This window comes from Carcharodon carcharias, chromosome 15, assembly GCF_017639515.1.
Source record: "Carcharodon carcharias isolate sCarCar2 chromosome 15, sCarCar2.pri, whole genome shotgun sequence".
Lineage (NCBI taxonomy): Eukaryota > Metazoa > Chordata > Chondrichthyes > Lamniformes > Lamnidae > Carcharodon > Carcharodon carcharias.
Window position 1 is genome coordinate 106351444 of NC_054481.1, and position 22003 is coordinate 106373446.

Below are 22003 nucleotides of genomic sequence, written 5' to 3' on the forward strand. Positions count from 1 at the left end.
GAGCAGGACTTGAAACCGTAACCTTATGACGAAGGGACAAGAGTGCTATCCACTGAGCCACAGCTAATACATAAATACATATTAACCACTGTTTTTTTACATGTTAAGAGGCTTGCACCAAGACATTGCTGAAGTGGTAACTTTTGGTGCTAGTTTCCTCGGGATGCTTTGTGATACGAATTGAAAACCCCAAGCCAATACACACGGAACCAGCGTGACAGTAATATCAGCCCTATCCATTGCCACGTGAATGGTCCTGGAACTCGAGCCAATGCACATCGCCCAAATGATGTCACAGACGTTCTCACGTGATCTGTTGCCGCATCACTCATCATGTGACCGAGTGTTCCATCCATTGTTGATGTCAAATTCGGGAATCACTGGATGGGTAAAGAGCTTCTTAATTTTATTCTGTTACCTGCTCATTTAATGGGGATCGGGGTCTTGGTTTTCAATGATTATGGGGGTTAAAGCGGAGACAGATTGCGGAAGCAGTTGGTTTGTCAAGTGAGCCTGGATTTGAGTACCGAATCTGATTCAGCTCCCCCCCCCACCCCGCGTAAATCCGGTAAAACAACGCTGACCAATGCCATTTTTAGGTAACTATTAACAAAATCACTCCGTACAAAGCCAACACATTAATGAATGGACAGATTAATGTGTAGAGACCTGAAAGTCTGCGTTTCCTGGTTACAGCCATTCCCTTCTTAATCCAACACGAGTCAGCTATTTAACTCCTAAACTTGGCTGAATTCTTTCCCCCCTCTGTTCCTTCACCAAAGGGCCGCTCACATTACACAGACTGCCGCCAATCTGGGTGTTAATGTAGTTTCTTTCAGTATTTAATTTGCATTGTTTATGTGACTTCCATTCTGTTCCGGTTACCCTCCCAAGTGTTGACTGGACTCTTGCTGCCCAAGCTGTCTTTGAAACCTAGTAGTCCTCCAAACAACACGGCGTGAATGATGGCTGGCTACCTCATAAGAAATTTTACTACCGATTGCCCGAACGGATCGCTATTTGTTTGGAAAATTTTGCAAGAGTGCACGCAAGACGGCTGGGACACGGCCAGTATTACTCTGGGATTATTCTCTGTCCTCTGTTTCATGGTGTCTGCTTTCCCGTAAGTACAATTTACTGGAACTCCTATTGCTACTGATAATGAATTATATAATCATAATTCAGTCCATCAGCTAAACGTCCAGCTCCCTCGACCACCGGCGAATAGTCTTAAGCATAAATATTTTCAATGCATTGCATATTTCTGTTGCAACCTGAATCGGATTTCGCAAAGATAAAAGCAAAATACTGCCGATGCTGGAAAAGGGTTCTGAAGAAGGCATACGGACTCTATTTCTTTCCACAGAAGCTGTCAGACCTACTGAGTTTTTCCAGTAATTTTTGTTTCGGATTTCGTAAAATCAGACATATCAGTTTGAAGAGGAAAGCTGGAATAAAATCAGAAAATAAACAGGTCAAGCTGGCATTTCTCTTCACCCCATTTTCTATTCAAAATGCCCTGGTTTAGTCTTGGCAGAGGTGTTTTTCTACGTAAAAGAACAAAAGGCCTGTGAGTTTCTGCATTTGGAGCTCTCTTGCTGGTCAAAAGTTACATGGGATCTGATAGGTACAGGTCATTTGACAACACTTGTACAGTTTGAGCTTCTAATATTTTTCACTTTGTCATCTAACTGCAAACTCTTTGCTGTTCCAATTCCATAAGTGGCAGCCTGGGGATTGAATTTGGGATTTTATGGCTCGCCTGTTTGGCTAGACTTGTTTAGCAATCAGCCTTCATTTGTTTTGTTTTAAATCCAATTACCTTCCCTTCTTCAACCTAAAAATCCTGAAGCCATTTGTAGAACCTTAATTGATGAGATCTATTAACATAATAAAGACTGCTAATCAACCCGAGATCTTCCTTGTCTATATGACGTGATAGTATAACACATGATGCGTTTACCTGTTGAGTAATGGATTGAGATAAATGAGCCCATGTTACTTTATAGGAATGTAGGAACAAGAGGAGACCATTCAACCCCTTGAGCCTGTTCTGTCATTCATTGTGATCATGGTTGGATTTGTGCTTTGACTATATCCCTCCCTTTGTCCCCTATCCTTATACCCTTGGTTAACAAAAATCTATTAATCAGATTTTAACAATTAATCAACATCAACTTTGTGTTTGCTTAAGCGTTTCAAATTTCTACAGCTCTTTGTAGAAGTTTTTTTTATTCTTTCGTGGCTAGCATTTTTATTGCCCATCCCTCAAAACAGAAGTGTTACCTAACTTCACTTTTGAAAGGCCTGGCCTTAATGTTTAAACTATTTCCCTCCAGGTTTGACTCTGATTCCACTCTAACTACCTTCAGTCCCCCTTAATGGGAGTCATGGTCTGCCTAAGGCAGATCCTCTGCCTTATCTCTGCCTCGCAAGCTCACATTTTGCTCTTCAATTGCTTGTAAGAGCTTCCTGGTTTCAATTTCAGTGAGTGATATGATCAGGGAAACAAATACATGTGGTTTCCAGCTGTCTTCCTCATCCGTCCTTGAAAGAAACAAGTTATTTTTCCTGTAAGTAGCTGTTGTCCCACAAGGTCCTAGCTCTTCCACCATCGCCAAAAATTCGTTGGTGCCACCAATGACCATGTCTTGTAACCATGAGCATGGGACCCTTAACTGGGCTTGGGCAGTGGGGGGTGGACTTGCAACTGAACAGGGATGACCACGCCCTGAGGTTTCAAATGACCTTGCTGCTCTGTCTACTTCCACTTTGTCATAAATGGCTAGTACTGTGCCGAAATGGGGGATGTATTGATGGTGGTAGACCACAGCAATGAATATGTCTGACTCATCTACAGGTTTGGAGATGAGAAATACAAGTCACTGATTCAGCAGCATTGATGTATAGGGGGCTTAGCAAAGACCAGTGGACTAACCAGAATGAGGAAATAAAATAAACTAACTTTAAGTAAACTTGCATCAATATGAATTTTAGGTTTCAGTTCTCTTGTACTACCAATTTTTCACCATTATTTCCACCACCACAGCCTCATTCTGCATGTCTGCTATTTTCCCCTTCTCGCTTCCTGAAAACACACTCTCGGGTGTGCGTTCCACAGCTACCAGGTTGATCGTCAGCGCCTTGCCCAAGCGTTTGTTTTTCATGCGTTACCCTAGATAGTATGCATCGGACAGGTTATTCAACTCTGGTTAGCATCACAATTGTGCCTGGTGCCGCCCCCATTTAATTGTTCATTTAGATGGGCTAGATAGCAATCAGATGCAGGAGTCCTTGCTTTTTCTTCTGTTCACAGGATTCAGATCACCTAACTCAGTTTAAAGAACTGGAAAATGAAAAGCTGATGTCAGTAAAAGGGGCTGTGAAACTGCTGGACTGTTGTGAGGACCTAGCTCCTCCAAAACCCTTCAGGGAAGGAAATCTGTCCTTTTATAATAAGAGCAAAATACTGCAGACACTGGAAATCTGAAATAAAACAATGTGCTGCATATACTCGGGCTGGCAGCATCTGTGAAGAGAGAAACAGTTTCAAGTTGAATATGGCTGTCTTCAGAACTGAAAGAAGGTAGAAATGAGGCATTGTTACCTGGTCTGACCTATATGGCACCTGCCCCAGAGCAATGCAGCTGACACAACTAAGTGGTCTAACAAGCCACTCACTTGTATCAAAACTATACAGTGGTTTAAGAAGGTGATCCACATTCTCAGAACTACTAAGGATGGTTAATAAATGCCATCTTTGCCAATAATGACCACATTCTGAGAATTTATTTAAAAACATACTTGGGACTGAATCTGGAACTTGTTGGTCCATATGGATCACTACCAGGTATAGTTATCAATGGATGTAGAGAACATTTGAGCACTCCAGGATCTTAACACTATCTTTTTCCAGACTGGAATGGCTTTGCCAAAATGTGCACAATTTCTCCTCAAACCCTGGTTCACAAGCTTGCTATTTGTAACAACATAATCAGTGAGCTACCGTAGATCTATTGTAGATTGAAGGCTGCCATTCAGCCCACCTTTGAAAGAGCTGTCCATTAATCTCACTCCACCTCAATTTCCTCATGCAATTTTTTTTTAAATATTTATACTATTCCTGTTTGAATGTGACTATTGAATCTGCTTCTGCCACCCCTAAACACTGCACATTTAGATCATCAAAACTCGTTGCATAGAAAATGTCTCCTCATTTCACCTCTGGTTCTTTTACCAAATTACCTTAAATCTGTGTACTCTGGTACTGCAAAAAAGGGAGAAACTACCGAATCCCCTATAAATGGAAATGTTTTAAATTCACAAGTTAACTATTAAAGGAGCAATTATTCTACACTCTCCTCAGTTGCTTTCTCTGCTTCTAAAATTGTTTCATCTCCCTCGTTGTGTTTTGTGCTGCTGTGTGGAACATGCTTGTCATTTTGTGACTTTGCCTTAATCAGTACCTGAAAGGATGAGGTTCACCATCACTGAGGTGTTGAGCACTTTGAGGAACCAATTCCCTCTGCAATCATTTAGGCAGAATTTGCTGAATTCAGGTGTCCAGTCAAGCCAGATGTTTTTAAAAATATATAAATAAAATCAGTTTTGATTTTTGAAATCCATTTGTATTCTCCCCGACCACCACCATGTCCTCTCACAAATAAACTTAGGATGTTTCATACTGCAACAAATACTTCCCTATTACTTTGAAATCATTGGTTTTGCTAACGTAACTTAAGTGTGGTTTTGTAGAAGGTAGTCTACTCCCCAGTTTCTGTACCTTCTCTTTGCTATACCCAGAATCAGTAACAAAGAAGATCTGAGATTTTTCTTATTAATATGGTTGATGGGGGAGGATGATCCTCTGTGAAGAAGGGAGCAAAGAATCACTCAAGGTAGCCATAAGGGAAATGTATCTGAATGGTCTCTTCAAAATAGATAAATCCAAATGTCATTTCATTTTTTTTCTAGGTGTTTCACCATTTATAAAAAAAAAATAAGATGCAAAGTGTCCAAAGTGAACCTGAATATACCATTTTAAAGAGCATGCTATCTGACTTCCCTCCCCCATAACCAGAAATGAATGTATCAACATTGGGTTGGGGCATCATATAGAAGAGATGTCTACATCTTTTTTTCTTAAAGGTTTTGTGAAATCATTTTTAACTCGTTAATATTTTACTTTAGGCAGTGTTACAGTTCTGTTCGGAATGGAAATATGGATCAAGCAGTGTCAATCTGGTTCCTGTTGGGTTGGCTGGCAGGTGACTCATGCAATTTTCTTGGTGCTTTCCTGGCTCAGCAATTGCCAATACAGGTAAGCAGGCTTCACACTTTAGACTTGCAAGATCCTATTGTATTCAACAGCCCAGTTAAACTATCAGTTGAGGATTGGATTAACATTGAATGTGACTGCAATGTGACTTTTGCTCTACAACAAACAACCTGAATCACGTGGCCTGCTATGGCTTGGTTTTGCATTCTGCACCAAAATTAGCTAGGTACATTGAGTGGAGCTGTGGAAACTCCACTAAATTACCCTATTTGAGCTATAGATATTTGAGAATCTGTATCATAGACATAACAATTAATGTGCCTTGTGTAATTAAATCTCTCGTGAGATGTTGACTTGGGATTCTCTAGACTCCAAGATGAAATTTTAAAGCACTGTATTAATTCCAGTCAGAGGGTGGGGGAAGAGGGTGGGAGAGAGAGAGAGGTTCCCCCAACAGATTCCCCTCTTAGGATAAAAGTAACCCTTAAGTATATATAATCACAAAAAAACTAATAAAGATAGATCTTTTCTTACATAATACAAACATCAATATATATATTTCCATTTGATAAACCCTCTTATTCCCCTTTTTTAAAAAAAACACAAATGTCCACACTTCATTAAATGAATACAGTAGTGTCCAGATTGCATGAATTGTAAATCCACAAGTTTTACAATTAAAATTGTCCTGTCATCATTTTCTATGTCCAGCTTCATTTACGCTTTCTACATCAATGGCCTGCTCAACAGTAACAATATTTCACTAGAAATGATTGATTCCAGCTACCTTACAGGGAATCACTACCCTTTTTAAAGATCTTAGGGTATCATCATCATCTCCAAATCTAAAACTGGTGGAACTCTCAAATTCCTTAACCTTATTCTGATCCGTGTCATTTAAGTAGGCCAGGTAGCATTTTAATCACTAAGATAAAAGCAAAAAACTGCAGATGCTGGAAATCCAAAACAAAAATAAAAATACCTGGAAAAACTCAGCGGGTCTGGCAGCATCTGCGGAGAGGAATACAGTTAATGTTTCGAGTCCGTATGACTCTTCAACAGAACTAAGTAAAAATAGAAGAGAGGTGAAATATAAGTTGGTTTAAGGGGTGGTGGGACAAGTAGAGCCCCCCTTAAACCAGCTTATATTTCACCTCTCTTCTATTTTTACTTAGTTCTGTTGAAGTCATACGGACTCGAAACGTTAACTGTGTTCCTCTCCGCAGATGCTGCCAGACCTGCTGAGTTTTTCCAGGTATTGTTATTTTTGTTTAGCATTTTAACCAGTCTATTTAACCACACACAGATGTGCATCTGTTATCTAGCACCCCACAGTTGAAGGATTCTGCAAGCAAGACGTTCATCACTGGGCTGAAACTTTTGTAACTAATACAATACCCTCTCTTTAGTCAATATCTCCATCTTCTTTGGAGTCTTCTGTCTCATGTTTAATTTCAAACACGTCATTTGAGAGTTCTTTGATATAAAATAATGGTATTTTGAATCGCATCTAAAACACCAATTGACCACACTCTGGGCAATTCTGGGGTTCATTCTTTTGTGGTAATTCCCCAGTTCTTTTTTTTCCTGCCATAACTGTCAAAGGTGTTTCTGTCCTTGTCGTTTCTAGTTTCAAATCTCCTTTTGTGTTGATGCCTGCGTCCTGTTTCTAGACGATCACGCCATCCCATTAACATTGCATTCTCCATTTTCTGTCTTACCACCAAATGGCTCATTGCACCACGAACGCTGCTGGATAAAGGAATGTTTTCCGAGGCATTTTCTTTTTTAAAGAGCATCTGTTCTAACAGTGGGTGTCATTCCACAAACTTAACTCCTATCAAAAGTAGAAGTCTGTCCACATTCGATACCTTGGTACACTCTAGTAACTTAAATAACCAGCACTGGTTGGGGAATTTCCAGACAGAATTTTTGCAATCTTGCATATAGTCTACTGAATTCCATTATGTAATCTATGAAACTATCCTCCAGCTTCTTTAAATTTGTCAAAATCTGATCACTCTTCGTAAGCACTTAATAAATCATCTTTTTGATAGATCTTATCCATAGACCTGCATCCAAACCCTCAGGCTCCAACTCCGAAAATACTTTGCATCTTATTTTGCTTTTGTGTGGTAACAAAAGTGCCAAGACCATTCCCTGTTTTTACTTTGACAAGGATGTAACCCATGTCCACGTGGTTACTTCAATCTTCCATTGGTCATATGGAAGACGCTCAGAAAACATCGGTGTAATCATACCCTGACACACTACATTTTGATTCAGCCATTTTAGAGTGATTCTAAACCACTCTGCCCTTAAAGTTAACGCCAAATACAATCTTTTGTCCAAAGAAATCTTAGTTTCCAGTCTTTTTTACTTACAAACAGCAAACATCATCTGTGACTTTTATTAAGCTTCAATAGCTGTTTGGCAATGAAGACTGAGACGAAAACTGACTCCTTCAGATAGTTTCATTTCTAGTGCATAAAATCCTATATAATAGAAAGAAATTGCCTCACTTGTTTCCTTTTTATACATCCAAATGGGTACTTAGGTTCTTAACTGATGATTAACAATTGAACTCCTTGTGAGTTAACTGTTTCCTTCCCAACATTTGTGCCTCTTGCTTGGAAAACAACCAGCCAGATCGATATCATTATGTAAAAAAACCAGAAAAATTCTCTTCCTTGCTGACTGTGTGCACAGCCCTGTGTGAAGCGGAATTTTTCAAACCAGAAGTCTAGATGCAGCCTCCTATCACCCCATCCCCACTGAAAACAAGATCAGCGAACACCACACAGATCAGGCCTGGAACCTGGAGCGTCTGGTCAATGTGGCTTAATAACTCTATGCACTGAGGCATTGGGATAGTTTTGATTCAATTCCACCAGACACCAGCACTACCCTTGAGTCTGGCCATGTTGCTTTAATGAACATGTTTTGCTGATGATTTGTATTTAAGTGAACTATTTTAATTAGTTATGCCTGTCCTATCTCTACTGTTGTTGTTTGTTCTTCCAGACTTACACCGCTGTGTATTATGTCATAGTGGATGTGATAATGGTCTCACTGTATGCTTATTACAATTGGAAGAATAGGTCCAGACAATGTGAGTGACTCTTTGTTAACTATTTAATAGTAGTTCATTGCTATTTAGTTGCTCTTTGAGTCCCTTTGCCAGATTCTCTCTTATATCTTATGCTTGTCTTTGTAAGAAGTATGCCAAGTCTGACATTTCATGTACTGCAATAGTTATAGTTGCTTACAGGTTTTATGGAAGCCAGGCATAGACAATATGTGCAATTGGAGAATGATACAACACTGAAGACTATTTAGCCCATGCATTAGTGTGATGGCTGTAGTTGTCATCCTTTCAGTGGACATAATACTGAATTCTTGGTTTTCACAAATGAAATATCGAATATTACATTATTTGATGATGCATTCTGTCCATTGCAGCCATTTTGGACATAGAGTTGGTGCTTGAATTTGGTTGGGAAGGGTTACTAGTAATGAAGCGGTTCCATTTTTCTCACCAGACTGTTATTCCAATACAGTTCCACAGAAGCCAACAGTGCTCTGGTGCGTGACCAAAGTAGCCATTATTCCTGCATGAGCTCTGTTGGCAGGATACTTGCTGAGGGGTGCAGGCATCATATCAGAACCTGGTCCTACCCTCACCTAGAATCTACATATACATCCCCATAGCAGTCATTAGATGATCAAAGCTGGGAAGCTCAGTTGATTTTCTTGATTATCTTTCCCTGATGTATGCTAATCTTTGGTATTGCTATGGACACAGCGGGCAAAAGCAACGTGTGTACACTTCGAAGCTGCCAAAGTGGCAAAAAATGAGCTTTGTTTCCAGCCTCATCTGTTGCTATGACTCTGCAATTTCTGAGTATCTGCTGTTTGATAATGCAGAGTTATTGTGAAAATTCTTGCCCAGAACAGCATTTCACTACTGGAGCAGGAATAGTGCTGTGGGTGGTGGAGTAGGGGATTCAATGATGGTGAAGAAGGAGCTTCAAAGCAGCTGCACCAGGTCAGTATTAGTTGGGATGATCAGAGTGTGGGAAGACCCCTTGTCTAGCTAAATGGACCAGTGAGAGTGCCCATGATAATGTGGTTGGAGGGGCAGTGTGATGGTTAGTTGGAGGGGAGTACCTTTTGTAAAGAGGGAAGAGAAGAGTAACTTGAGGTTGGTGTTGGGGAAATGATGCTCTGTATAGTCTTTTGAAAATGGATAAATCCAAATGCCACTTATTTTTCTGGGCTTTTATTACCAATTTATTAAGGATAAACCTGTCAAACATGAACCAGAATGTAACATTTCAAGGGTTCCAAGGAAGTGTGCTGCTGCACTCCTCTTGAAACGAATGCACCAGTGGGTTTTGGGTCTAGTGCCAATTGGAAGAAGAGTCTAGAATTTTAAATTTGCTGGCCAAATTCATGACTGTTGCAGTGTGCAGGAATGTAGCTAGGAATTTTAACCCCCAAATTTTGGATTTGAGATTTACATTATTACATCCCATCTGACCCAACTCCAGTCTGCTCACTTCTGGCTTTAACTGAGATGGGAGTAGAGGCAGACAACCAATCAGCCATCCCCCAGGGGGCAGGTTGGTCATTTCAATATTATAATGAGGTTGCGTGCTTCAAAACAATCTCTATTTTCGATTTCACCCTGGCCGAACCCACAAGCTAAAGGGAGGCAAAGATGTTGGTTCCAGAAGGTAAGTGCCTTTCAACTAGCTTTCCACGTGCCATACATACATCCCACCACGATCTCTCACTGAGCTGACCCTTTCTATTGAAAGACGAGGTGCTGTTCCTTGAGCTCTTGTTGAGCTTCATTACAACAATGTGGGAGGCAGAGAATAGAGATCAGATTGGCAGCTTAGCTCACGATGGAGTCTGCTCTACACTGGGACATAGACTGGGTGATTGCTTTGCTAAGCTGCCAGTCGCTTTTCATTTGAATGTTCCTCACCTCCTGTTCTGTCTGTGGCCTCTTGACTCTGTTCTAATGAAGCTTGAGGAACAGCACCCCATCTTTCAATTGAGTATTTTGCAACCTTGTAATCAACATTAAATTCTACAATATCAGATCATAACCACTACTCCAGTTTGTCATCGGACAGCAGGTAATGTTTGTTTGTTTTTTTTTTTGTTTTTGTCCCATTACCATCCCCTTTGTCTTGCACCATCATCCCTTTCGTCATTTAATCTCTCCTCTCCACCCGGATACAGACCTTCCCTTTTGTTCTTTTAGCCTCTTCCCCTGCCCCTTCCCTGCCTGTGTACTTAAAACCTTTCACATCTCTTGACGTTGTTCCAGTTTTGGCACAATAGGTCATCATCAGTCTGAAATGTTGACTCTGTTTCTCTCTGCACAGATGCTGCTTGGCTTGCTGAATATTTCCAGCATTTCATGTTTTTCTGGATACTAACCATCTCTGTTCATTGAGCAAATGTTTCAAATTACTCCTAAATATTACAATGTTTCCAATGTGCAATGAATTTAAAGCTGTGGTTTCTTTCAGATGGAACTGCAATCAACACTCTTGTTGCATTTGTGATGCTTGGAGCCACTGTCTCCTTGCTACCAGGGAAAGACTTTGGGTCTCCGATTCAAGAAAGGCCGGGGCTCACTAGCCGTTCTCTATTGGCTGTTTCTGATTTATCTGCTAACCAGGTCAGTTCTAACTTAACCATCACTTTCTGCACAAAAGATATCATCTGCCTGAGTCCATGCACGTTTACTCACATCCACTCGCATCCTTTAAGGCAAAGATGTCCAAACGTTTTGTCTTCATGAGCTGTTTTACTGTGTATCATGGAGTCTGGTCCAGCTGTATAGAATTTATCTGCTCTCAAATGTCTGAGGCTGCTGATAACAAACAAATCTTGGCATTTTCAGATGTATTCACCAATGAGTCAAAACTACTAGGAACCGCATTTTGCAAACCTCCAGGCTCCAAAAACATCAAATTGGACAAACCCACAACTGAGAAATACAAAGGCAGAGATGCTTGGGTTACTGTTGCTGAATTGACAGGAGCCTCCAAGCAGGAGTTTGAATGCCCACTCTATTTTTAAGTGCAAGTTTTCAAGGGAAGGGAATTGAAGAAGTGATTAACTGAAGAGAGATAAAATGATGGACATACAGAGCCCTAATCCTCGAGCCTGTATCAAACCTCTCCATGATCAAGAGCTCTTTCACATCTTGCCTTAACTTTCTATGTCCTAATGAAAAGACCCCACCCAGCACCCATTTACCCTTTATTTCACTAGATTCTCTTCATAGCTAGAGCCTCTCAGTCATGATGTAGGAGAAGATTTTTGCCAGTTAAGTCTGGTCTGGCATTTAGTGGTTGATCTGTGACCTAATTCCGTATACCTGCCTTTGCCCCAAATCCCTCAGATTAATAAAAAATTGCCAATCATATTCAAAATTTACTATTAATCCAGCATTTGCACAAGAGTTCTCAAGTGTTTCCTAAACTACTTTCATGCCTTTGTAAATCCCTTTTGCACCCTTCCCATGGTTTTAACAGCCTTCCTATAGCCGACCATCCAAAATTGAACATGTTTTCGTTGATCTAATCAATGATTTCTACGGATGTAACATTTCCTCTTTTTTAACGAGGTATTTATTAAGCTGAGGATCCCAATGCTTTTCTGCTTTCTCAGCTGCAGGAAAAAAATGCAATAAAGATTTGTGTAGTTGAACTCTATTCACTCTCCCTCTCTTTCCATCCAGCTGCCTCTCCGCCCCTCTTTCTACCTACTCTCTCTCTCTCTTAACTGCTCTCGTGCTCTCTTTTCTCTCTCTCTCCCTCCCAGCGCCCCCCCCCCCACCAAAACTGTAAATCCAGTTAAATAACTTCCCTTTCGTATTTTTATCATGGTAAGAGAGCAACCCTTTGAATATTTGGTTAGAAAGCTTGATTGTAACACACTCCCTCCCCTGATTCCATTGGAATCGGTCCAGTCCTTGAAGAACCACAAAGTTCAATTACAGGGAATAAAAGCTCAACTGCTATTCAACAAGATCAGCCACGATCTAAATGAATGGCGGAGCAGCCGTGAAGGGCCGAGTGGCCTCCTCCTAGTTCTTACGTTCATAAGCATTTGTAATATTGGTTCTCCTTTTATTTATCACATTAAACTGTTTCTATTCAGTCTGTCATCTTGTCATTTGCAGGTATTTACTACTCAAGAAATCATCGGATTTACAATTGGTTCCTTTTCGTCTGTATTTTACCTCGCATCTAGATTACCTCAGCTGTGCAGAACCGTAAGTGTTTGAGAGGCTGTCATGCTGATGGTCGCACACTGTGTGGTACTGAAGCCTATAGTGCATCCAAATCCCAGAAAGATTCCAGAGGAGTGGAGTGAGGGGAAGAAATGCTATTTGTATTTTCCTTTTTAAAATTGTGTTTTTTTTCTTCTCAGATGAAAAGGAAGTCCACAGAAGGCATTTCCCCCTTCCTCTTTGCTCTGATGATTATAGGGAATCTTGCATACGGCCTGAGTGTGCTGCTGAAAGCCCCAAAAAGAGGGCAAAGTGAGAGCAACTATGTGGTGCATCATCTTCCCTGGTTGATTGGCAGCTTGGGAACTATGGGACTTGACCTTATGGTATCCTTTTACCCTCCTAAACTCCTCTGGCTTCTGCAATTGTGCCTCATGGCCAGATATTCTGGAGGGGCTCCGCTGATGGCTGCAGATAACCGTGCCACCCGGTGTGGAATAGCTTTGTGAGGTCCTGAAAGGCCCAGGTTTCATTTCTAGTTTCTAATGAGTGTTTGGCACCAGCCAGAATGGCAGTAGTAGTATTGCCGTAGTTGGCCTCAGTGCCTGCTGGGCTGGTGCTCATCCCCACGACTATCCAATCACTCCTGCTGGTCACTGCCTCTGTACAGAAGAGGGGCAAGACTGGATTGAGCTTCGTTGTGATGCTTACAAAAGTTGAATAGCCTGACAATCTAGATTCAGACATGAAGAATGTGCACTTGAGTGAGGGACAGAAGGGTGGCTTACTCATTAAATCAAACCCTAGATAGTACCTTCTGCACAGGAGGAGAGAGAAAAATAGAGATAAAGAGTCTGAATATGGCATGAGGTAGTAAATGTGCCTTCGACGCAGCCTTGACCCAGTCTCTCCACTTTGCCCTTGGGCTGCATCTAGTGCAGTAATGGAACATCAGAGGGAAGCTGAGTGAAGTGTTCCACACTGGTATCACTGGGCAGTGAATTAGTGTTTGCTACAAAAATACCAGCTCAGCACGGTCACTAATCCCAGTGCGAATAGTAAGGATTGCAGCTGCTGTATACTACAGGCAGCTCACTTTATTCCGTTTCCAAATGCTAAGTTAGCCATTCACAGTTGGAAGAAGGGGAGGGAAGATCAGCTCTTTATATCCCATTAAAGGAGGCCTCTGGACAATTTAGAAGCAGCATTGGGGGCCCTTCAGGTAATATTCATAGAGTGGGACACTGCTAGAGTTTGAACTGGATGGTGTTCATTGCCTCTGCACCTGTGTGTTTGAGACTGAATAACTGAGGAATTTTGCATAGAACCAGCAGTCCCTTGGAAGAGAGCAAGCATCTTTCCATATGGGATTTTTAGTTAAGTTTTAGATGTGTATAATTGTTCTTTCCCTATCAATTGATGAAGGCCCTGACATTGCCAAAGCAACCAGAGTCTTTTTTTATTCTGGTTTATTTATTGATGTTGGATTTTTTTTTAAGGAAACCTTTAACTGAATATACCCAGGCAGGGGGCATGTTTTCCTCATATGAATGTAAAGGTTCAGTCAACACTAATGCACTTCACGGAAAAGGGGCAGAGTGGCGGCTCTTTTAGGACAGCTGTGTGCACCTGTGAGCAGGTGAGCTGAGATGTCATGTGATGGGGGATTTTTTGCTTTGAGGTTAATTGTTAAAGATTAACATTTTCTTTGATACCTGTTGGACTCTCCTGTAGCAGCGCAAACTGGACTTAGGCAATAATCCAACCTGGACTCTTAGGGTGAAAGTCCCTCTTGTGGGTTGTAAAAAAAAAAAACATTTATTCATACCCCGAAGCATGTTACAACCACTGAAATATTTTTGAAGTGTTATCACCCTAGCAATGTAGGAAATATCCAATATGAATGCATTTGGCTGGTTCAGTCCTTTTTTTCAAGTGAACATGGGCCTACAAGCCAAAATTATACATGATTACCTTTATCTTACCTCCGGGGATCTTCTGAAAGGTGCTTTGTGTACACTGGATTACTTTGAAAATGTGGGGACTATTTTGTAGGAAGCAATGGCAACCGCTTTGTAAATGTGATTCTACAAACAGCACAAAGAAGAATGACCAGGTGATTTTTTTTTGAGGTGGGGGGTAATGTTTAGCGTTTAATTGGCAAATTAACAAGCTGTCTGGGTGGCTAGTATTGGAAGGAAATGTCTTATTGGTGAAATTGAGGGTGAGAGAGGAGGAACTTGTTTTAGGATGTATTGGAGCAGGGCAGATGGAGGTTCACTCTAGACCTTGGCCCTGCTATGCCTGACCTGGAGTTTTTTATAAATGAGCCTGGGTGCCAAAAGTGGGATATGTTTCCTTTCCACGTACCAACATGATTTACCTTGAGCACACAAAACAATTTGCTTATCCTTAATAAAACCTCTGCAGATTTTGTTTCAGTTTTTCATATATCAAGGGCAGAACTCCGATGAAAGAAAGCCATTAATTATTGCAAATGGGCACAGAACTCTTTACCAGTGAGGCAGAATGAGATGAAAATGATGAACTCCACAGTAAATTAAACCAGTCTCGTGGGAAAACCTGGTTTATTTTAGAAAACTCTTTTTTGAAGCAATAAATTGGCAAATACTCAATGTAAAATCATCAGAGAAACCTCAAACACAAAAACTTGTCTCACAATTTTCCTTGTATGTCATCATGTTGCCACTGACTGAAGATAAATGTTCGGCACACGATACTGCTACCACTGGAAATCAATCAACACGTGAAGCCACTGACAGAAATATAAGGACCCAGTGGGTGTAAAGCGCACCTAATAGCTCCACTTCAATTCTTCATTCAGGACTGGTGCTTTCATATTGGCTTGTCCACTCAGCTGCCCCAAGTGATTTGTCACTTCTATCCAGGTGTAAGGAATGCCATTATTGATCCATTGGAGTTTGGTACTTAACCTGCTTTCATGTTGATATCAATCAGTAAGGTGGACCAGTGGCGCTTTCAAGGAGCTGGAAGTGTCAAAGTCAAATCCCATTTTGAATGTCGTGGTCGAGGGGCTGTGACATTCAGAAACGAAGAACCATTAATACCTGTTACAACCCAGTAAAACCATAGCTACTCAGGGTGGCTGATGTAACTACCCGCACAGGATTGTTATTCTTAACTATACGGTGATATTTTTGTTCAATTTGGTTTACATTTAGATGGTTATTACAACAAGAATGCTAAACATAAAAGGCCAGTACATACAAAAAAGCTGTTTAAATCTGGGAGGGTATAGCTCACTGATAATTGTATTGTCTAGTACCAGTAACTCCAGTGGAAAGAGTGCCTGCAGATGTTGGGTGAGGGCATACTCAGGCTAGGCTGTGATCCTTTCCACAGTTGCTGTCTAGGTTCATGGATGGGAAATGGCCACTTGGGCAGGAACCCGTATCCCAGCAGTGAGTCGATGCGTATGGAGGGGGAACCTGAATGATTGACATTTAATTTTTAGTCTCCACTAGAACCAGAATCAGAGGTGGGCCGGCGAGTGTGCAGATCCTCTGGCTCTATCCCACCCTCAAGCCATTTACAGAGGCGGAATTTGGTGGTGGGGGTGTTCAGCAGGACAGCCCTGTGGTGGAAAACGATCCACTTGTTAATGAGTTACTTGAGGCCAGATAAAGAAGGCCAATGGGGGACTTTCCAGTCAGCCTTTGGATTTCTGCAGGCAGCCGGAGCCGGTTTAGTGCCATAGACAGCCTGAGGCCCTGTCAGCCTGGGCGCAGGATTAGCTGCAGACCACCCGTAGAGGCCACCCCAAGCCCCCACCCCCACCTGCCGAACTGACTCGACAGTAGTCACCTGGCTAATTTTTAATTTAAACTGAGTTGGAGAGAGAGCGGCTCTGTTTTGAAGCGCTATCTCCCTTACTTAGCTTCAACCTTGGACAGCGAGCCTGCCCCCTGGCTAGTAATTGGACGCACTGGGAGAAATCACCACAAGTGACTGTTTCCCACAAGGTGCAAGCTTTTCAACTTCGGTTGAACCCGAGGGCAGGCTCAGAAACCCACTGGGAAAATCCAGCCCTCAGCCTCTGTGCAGGTTATCAGTGAATATAAATTCCAGTTTAAAAATGCACAATGCGAATTGGAACTGAAATATATTCCCATGTCATGTATGACATTTAGGATGAAATCACTGAGGTCTTATTCTGAAATTTGTGGGATACGGTTATAAAATTTGTTTTTAAAAGGAAAATAATTAACTAGGCTGGAATTTGATTTCAATCATCAGGATCTCTTCATGGGGCATGAGAGATTTTCACCTCTCATAGGGTTAGGGAGCAGCAAAACCTAACTATGCCAAAGAGTTTGGATTTTCAGTGTGTTAGTGATGTGATCAGCATTCCTGCTCCTCATCAGCTGCAAATACTCTTTCCTAAATGCATTTCCTCCTCCTCCATATGTTCCCCTGTGAAGAAATTTAGATTTGTGGAATCATGTACTCAAGATACTTTTTCTTTAGTTTTTGAGGAAGAACATGGAACTCATCACCTCCTTTCATTTTCCTTTCCTCCCTATATTTAGACAAGCTTCTCAAAACCCAAGCTTGGTTCAGCCTCTCTTTAGCTTTTCTCTCCTGACCTTTGGAATGTTCACTGCTGTCTTCATCCTGGGACTTGACCTTTCATCTTGTTTTTTTAAAGTTAAAAACAATGATTTTTACATCCTGTGACTTTCCACAGTATTATCTAAAACAAAAAATCAAATATTAATAATTGTGTGTAATGGATGTAGGTTTGTCCTGAACTGACTATTGATAACTTTGCACTTTACATAAACTAATTGATGTGTAGAAGTTTACTCAGGTACTTTCCATTCTATCCAAGGGTGCAACAAGAACATTTTTTATTTCAAATTGCACATTTTTTTAAAAAATCGGTCTTCACATTTCTAACCGCTTTTGGAATTCTTTGCCAATAATTTGTGCATTTTTAACAAGTCATGCCATTTTCCTACCTGGGTTAGTTTTGCAGACAGCTCCACCGTCTCATTCCTGAGCAACTTGACAGAAACTTACTTTGACAGCCGGTTGATATTTTTGCTGGCAGCAGATGTCCTCCCACAAGTTTATTGAAATTATTTTAGAAATGCAACTGATTTACACTGAGATTGAGCCCATCTTTTAACCAGAAGAACACACCCTCGCTACTGCTCCCCGCCCCCCCCCCCCATCCCAGGGAAGTGAGGGAACCTGTCCCAACCAAACAAATTCCTCAGACCTTTTGAAAATACTAAATTTATTTAAAATGTTCAATTCGCAGTTGGCCTGAGTAATTTTCAATCCTTGCCTAGCCAAATCTTATCAATCTCAGGTTTGTCATTTCAATAGTCCTCATTTATTCAATTGGCCTTAACAGCTCTTTGGGGGAAGAAAGTTCCAGATTTTCACTGTAATGTAATTACTTCGATGTAAGAACTCTCCCTCTCCCGAGTTGTTTTGCAAATGGAGGCAAGGAAAACATTTGTTGACCTATTTGGGGGAGCTCCAAACTAAAATCTTGCCAGAGATAAACTGTTATATGTAACCCCTAATATGAAGTGTTACAGCCCAAAGGGATTTTTTTTTCTTTTTAGGGACTTAAACTGATATCCCAGTGTCTCACTTTTAGAGCGCTGGTTTGTGAAGGAGTGCACTAATGTTTGACTTACCACAATCTGTGAGTAGATTCTGGTCCGGAAGGCCTTGCACAATGCAAAGGAAAGTAGAAAATGATGGAAATGCACAGCAGGTCTGTCAGCATATGGAACACGGAAGGGCAGTTCATGGTCTTGAAGAAACTCTTAAAAAGGATTCCCACCTTGGATGTGAACCTCTATTAGATGGTGACTGGTCTCCTTTGTGTTTTCAGCACAGTGTTGAAAGTGAGCGGAGGTACATTAAACTGTATGATTAAGCACATTTCCTTTTAATAGCTGATCTTTCTCTGTTTATTCAAATTAACTGGTCTGTCTTGGGCATCCGGTATTAGGAGGGAATTTTATTTTTGTAAATAGTGATGTGACAATTTCTAAATCACCAACTTAAAGGGTAACTGTTTCATGAGTTCATTACATTTTGATTGTACTACATTGTATTTCCTAATATACTGGCTGGAAACCGTGATGGAACAGGTTTTCTTTTAATGTTTTTTTTCTATAATTGAATAAATTCTTGGCATATTGAACTGGTTGTGTTTCTTGTGACTGTAATCTTAAATATTATTTTAATGATGTAAGTGCTTGTTTTGTATTCCACATATACCAAGGAAGCTGTTTGAGTTGTGTTCCTCATCTTCCTGCTTTTTTATACTTGATTTTGTCCTTTTCTGAATGTAGTTTTTTTTTAAATGGGGTTGACAACACCTGAACAATTTGAGATAAAATATATTTGCTTTCATAAAATTCTGTTTAATTAGCAAAACAATTTTTGAAGCAAACAAAATATTTAAATGCTTCCAATTGCCTAATGCTTAAATTTTGAGCTGTATTATTGATCTTGTTAGCTTTTGATAGAATCATACAGCAAAGTAGAAGGCTATTCAGCCTATCGTGATTGTGCTGGCTCTTTGAAGGACCTATCCAATTATCCTCACTCTCTTGCTCTTCCCCTATAATTTTGCAATGTTTTCCTTTTCCAATTCTCTTTTGAAAGTTGCTATTAAATCTGTTTTCACTGCACTTTTCAATGTATTCCAGATCATCATAACTTGCCCAGTATTAGAAATTCCCTTCATCTCCCATCTAGATCTTTTGTTAATTATCATAGATCTGTATTTTCTGCTTAGTGACTCTCCTGATAGGGTGAAACTGTTTCCTCCATCAAAACCCTTCTTTGAACACTCCTAAATCTCCCTTTAACCTTCTCCATTCAAAGAACAGCCCCAGCTTCTCAAGTCTCTCCAAATAACTGAAGTCCTGCTTCCTCTGCACCTTCTCCAAGACCTTGACATGTCGTCTTAAGTGCGGTGCCCTGAATTGGACACAGTACTTCAGCAAAGCCCTAATTGGTGATTTGTAACAGTTTACCATAATTTCCTTGCTGTTTTACTCATGTGTCTTTTTTTACAAAGCCAGTGATCTCATTTGCTTTATTGATGGCCTGTTTTTCTGCTGAAGAACGTGCTCAGCTTAGTGAAGGTGCAACCTAGGTCAATGTTGCCTGTCAGCACAGTGAGAAAGGGAAGCCTTTTCGGCACAAACTGTGGCTGATTTTCGGCTAAATTCAGGAGGTTACTTGTCAATTCTTGGCAGAGATCAATAATATATTTCCAGTAAAATGCTTTTTATTGCAATTGAATTTATTGTATTTTTCTCTACTTGTAAAACCTGTACATACATGAGTTTACAATTTTGTTTTAAACAAATTCATATGTTGACATTTGTACAATGGACGGTTAATTTGTTTTTGAGCATATAATTATGTTTAAAAAAACCTATTTGTGTGTTTGTCTTATTATTGCAAGAAATTGGTGATTGAAGTGAGGGGATTGTTTTTCTTAATTTATATATAAAAATAGACTGGCCTTTCTCCTTAATCCTGTGATCTTGTTAATTATGTAAAGGGCATTGTTTTTTTTTTTAAAAAGGAAACTTCTTTATATTCCTTTTTCTCCTGTGTTTCAAAAACTTCAAATCCATGATGATTCTCCACCTGGTAGTGTACTGAGCTGCACATGAATGGAGGGGCCCAGATTTGAGTTCTGGTGTGTTAGTTGAGGTGATGAAGGATGTGTCCAGGCTGGGGTCTGGGAGAAATCAGCAAGGGTCTACACTGTCTCCATCTCTGGTCTCCAATCATCATCCTCTCCCTGTGCTACTGACATTTCCTCCTTTTCTCATAGGATGCAGCTATCCTCCTGACCAGGAGTCCAGATCCTTGGCTGCAGGTTGCCTGGTGACTTTTCCGTTGGGGAGCCTGAATTAGAGGTGAGTGGCTTTCAAATGATGGACTGAATTACTGTTGTTGACCAGCAGGTGCCGCCTTTGTGACACTAATAGGTTGTGCCCAGGTTAGCAGACTCCATTTATCAGCCAGGGGTGTGACCACCGTGACTTGGCTTTTTAATGGAAGATGCACAAACTTGCAACACAGGTGAAGGTACTTCACATGTATATATCTAATAACAAATATCTACCGTTAATAAACTTGCAGAAAGTATGTGTAAATAGCAAATTAGCTTCAATATAGATAAATGTGATTTTCGTAAGAGGAATAATAAAGCCACATACCTTTGAAAATAAATTTAAATGGGGTAGAGGAACAAAGATCTCGGGCTACAGATTCACAAACCATTGAGAGTAACAATGCAGATTAGCAAGACTACAAAAATGCAAAGAGAACATTGAGGCTCACTTCTAGAGGAACAGAATTGAAAAGCAGGGAAGTTATATGCTAAACTTATTTGGACCTTGGTTAGACTACACTTAGAATAGTGAAATACTCGTGTGTGTGGTCTCCCAAGTACAAGAGGCACTGAAGGAGTGTAAAAAAAAAATACAGCAATGACATCAGAGATAAAAAGTGAGATTGATCACGCTTCACTTGGCTCTTCAGAAAGTTGAGATTATCTGACTTTCTGAAAAGTATTTTTTGAGCAAATTGTTTTCTCTCTAGTTCATCTCGCTTATAAGTTAGTCTTGACTGAACATCCAGACATTTCTGTGGTTGCTGGAAGGACTGCTGATGTCTGTTCCTCCACATCACCATTGAATGGCGCTGTTGCTACATTTGAACAGAGCCAGCCTCAGGCACTGCAGGTTAAAATGATCAACTTTGAGTAACAGCTATTTAAATGTCTGTAGCGCCTTTAACCTAATGAAATGTCCAAAGTTACTTCCGAAAAGTGAGCAAGGAATAGATATTAGAGCTGGGGAGCCGATTGAAGGCTTGGTTGAGCCCCATCAGAAATGAAGGGAATAAGTTGGAATGTGGGGTCTAGTGGAGGGGAAATTAAGCTACGAGAGGATTTGTAAAAGAAAATAAGGCGAGTTAAAAATATGCCATAATTATTTATTATTTGACAGCGTCCACAATGTTTCAGGAAACACTTCATTTGCTGCAACAACAGCTTGTATTTATATGGCGCCTTTAATGTTATCTTAAAGCGCTAATATGCTTCACAGAATTGTACCACCACATTCTGAAAGCAAGCTGATGGACAAAAGTTTGGTGAAAAGGTGGATTTTCAGGAGAATGCCTTAAATAAGGAAAAAGATGATGAGACTCAGATTGAGGGAGGGAATTCCAGAGCATAGGGACTGGGCAGCTGGGGGCACAGCCTAAATCGCCCAAGAGGCCAGGATTAGAGAAGGGCATATATGGTGGAGGGTTGTGCAGTTGGAGGAGGTTAGAGATGGGGATTGGACGAGCCATGGACAGATTTGAAAGCAAGGATGAAAATGTTAAAACAGAGATTACTTAACTGGAAGCCGATG

General features: G+C 40.6%; 1 protein-coding gene across 1 annotated transcript; it reads left to right on the forward strand.

Moving 5' to 3' along the window:
• Positions 1-307: 307 nt before the first annotated feature.
• slc66a1 (solute carrier family 66 member 1) lies at positions 308-19998 on the forward strand. Its single transcript, XM_041207105.1, has 8 exons — positions 308-388; positions 895-1123; positions 5191-5320; positions 8303-8390; positions 10828-10979; positions 12492-12584; positions 12743-12928; positions 14973-19998. Exons 2-8 carry the CDS (start codon positions 963-965, stop codon positions 15063-15065), a joined length of 903 nt encoding a protein of 300 aa, XP_041063039.1. The 5' UTR covers positions 308-388; positions 895-962; the 3' UTR covers positions 15066-19998.
• Positions 19999-22003: the final 2005 nt, after the last annotated feature.

Coding starts and splice junctions, on each gene's coding strand:
- slc66a1 (XM_041207105.1), top strand. CDS start 963: ATGATGGCTGGCTACCTCATAAGAAATTTTACTACCGATTGCCCGAAC. Junction 1,124..5,190: donor TTCATGGTGTCTGCTTTCCC/GTAAGTACAATT, acceptor ATTTTACTTTAG/GCAGTGTTACAGTTCTGTTC. Junction 12,929..14,972: donor CTATGGGACTTGACCTTATG/GTATCCTTTTAC, acceptor AAACCTCTGCAG/ATTTTGTTTCAGTTTTTCAT.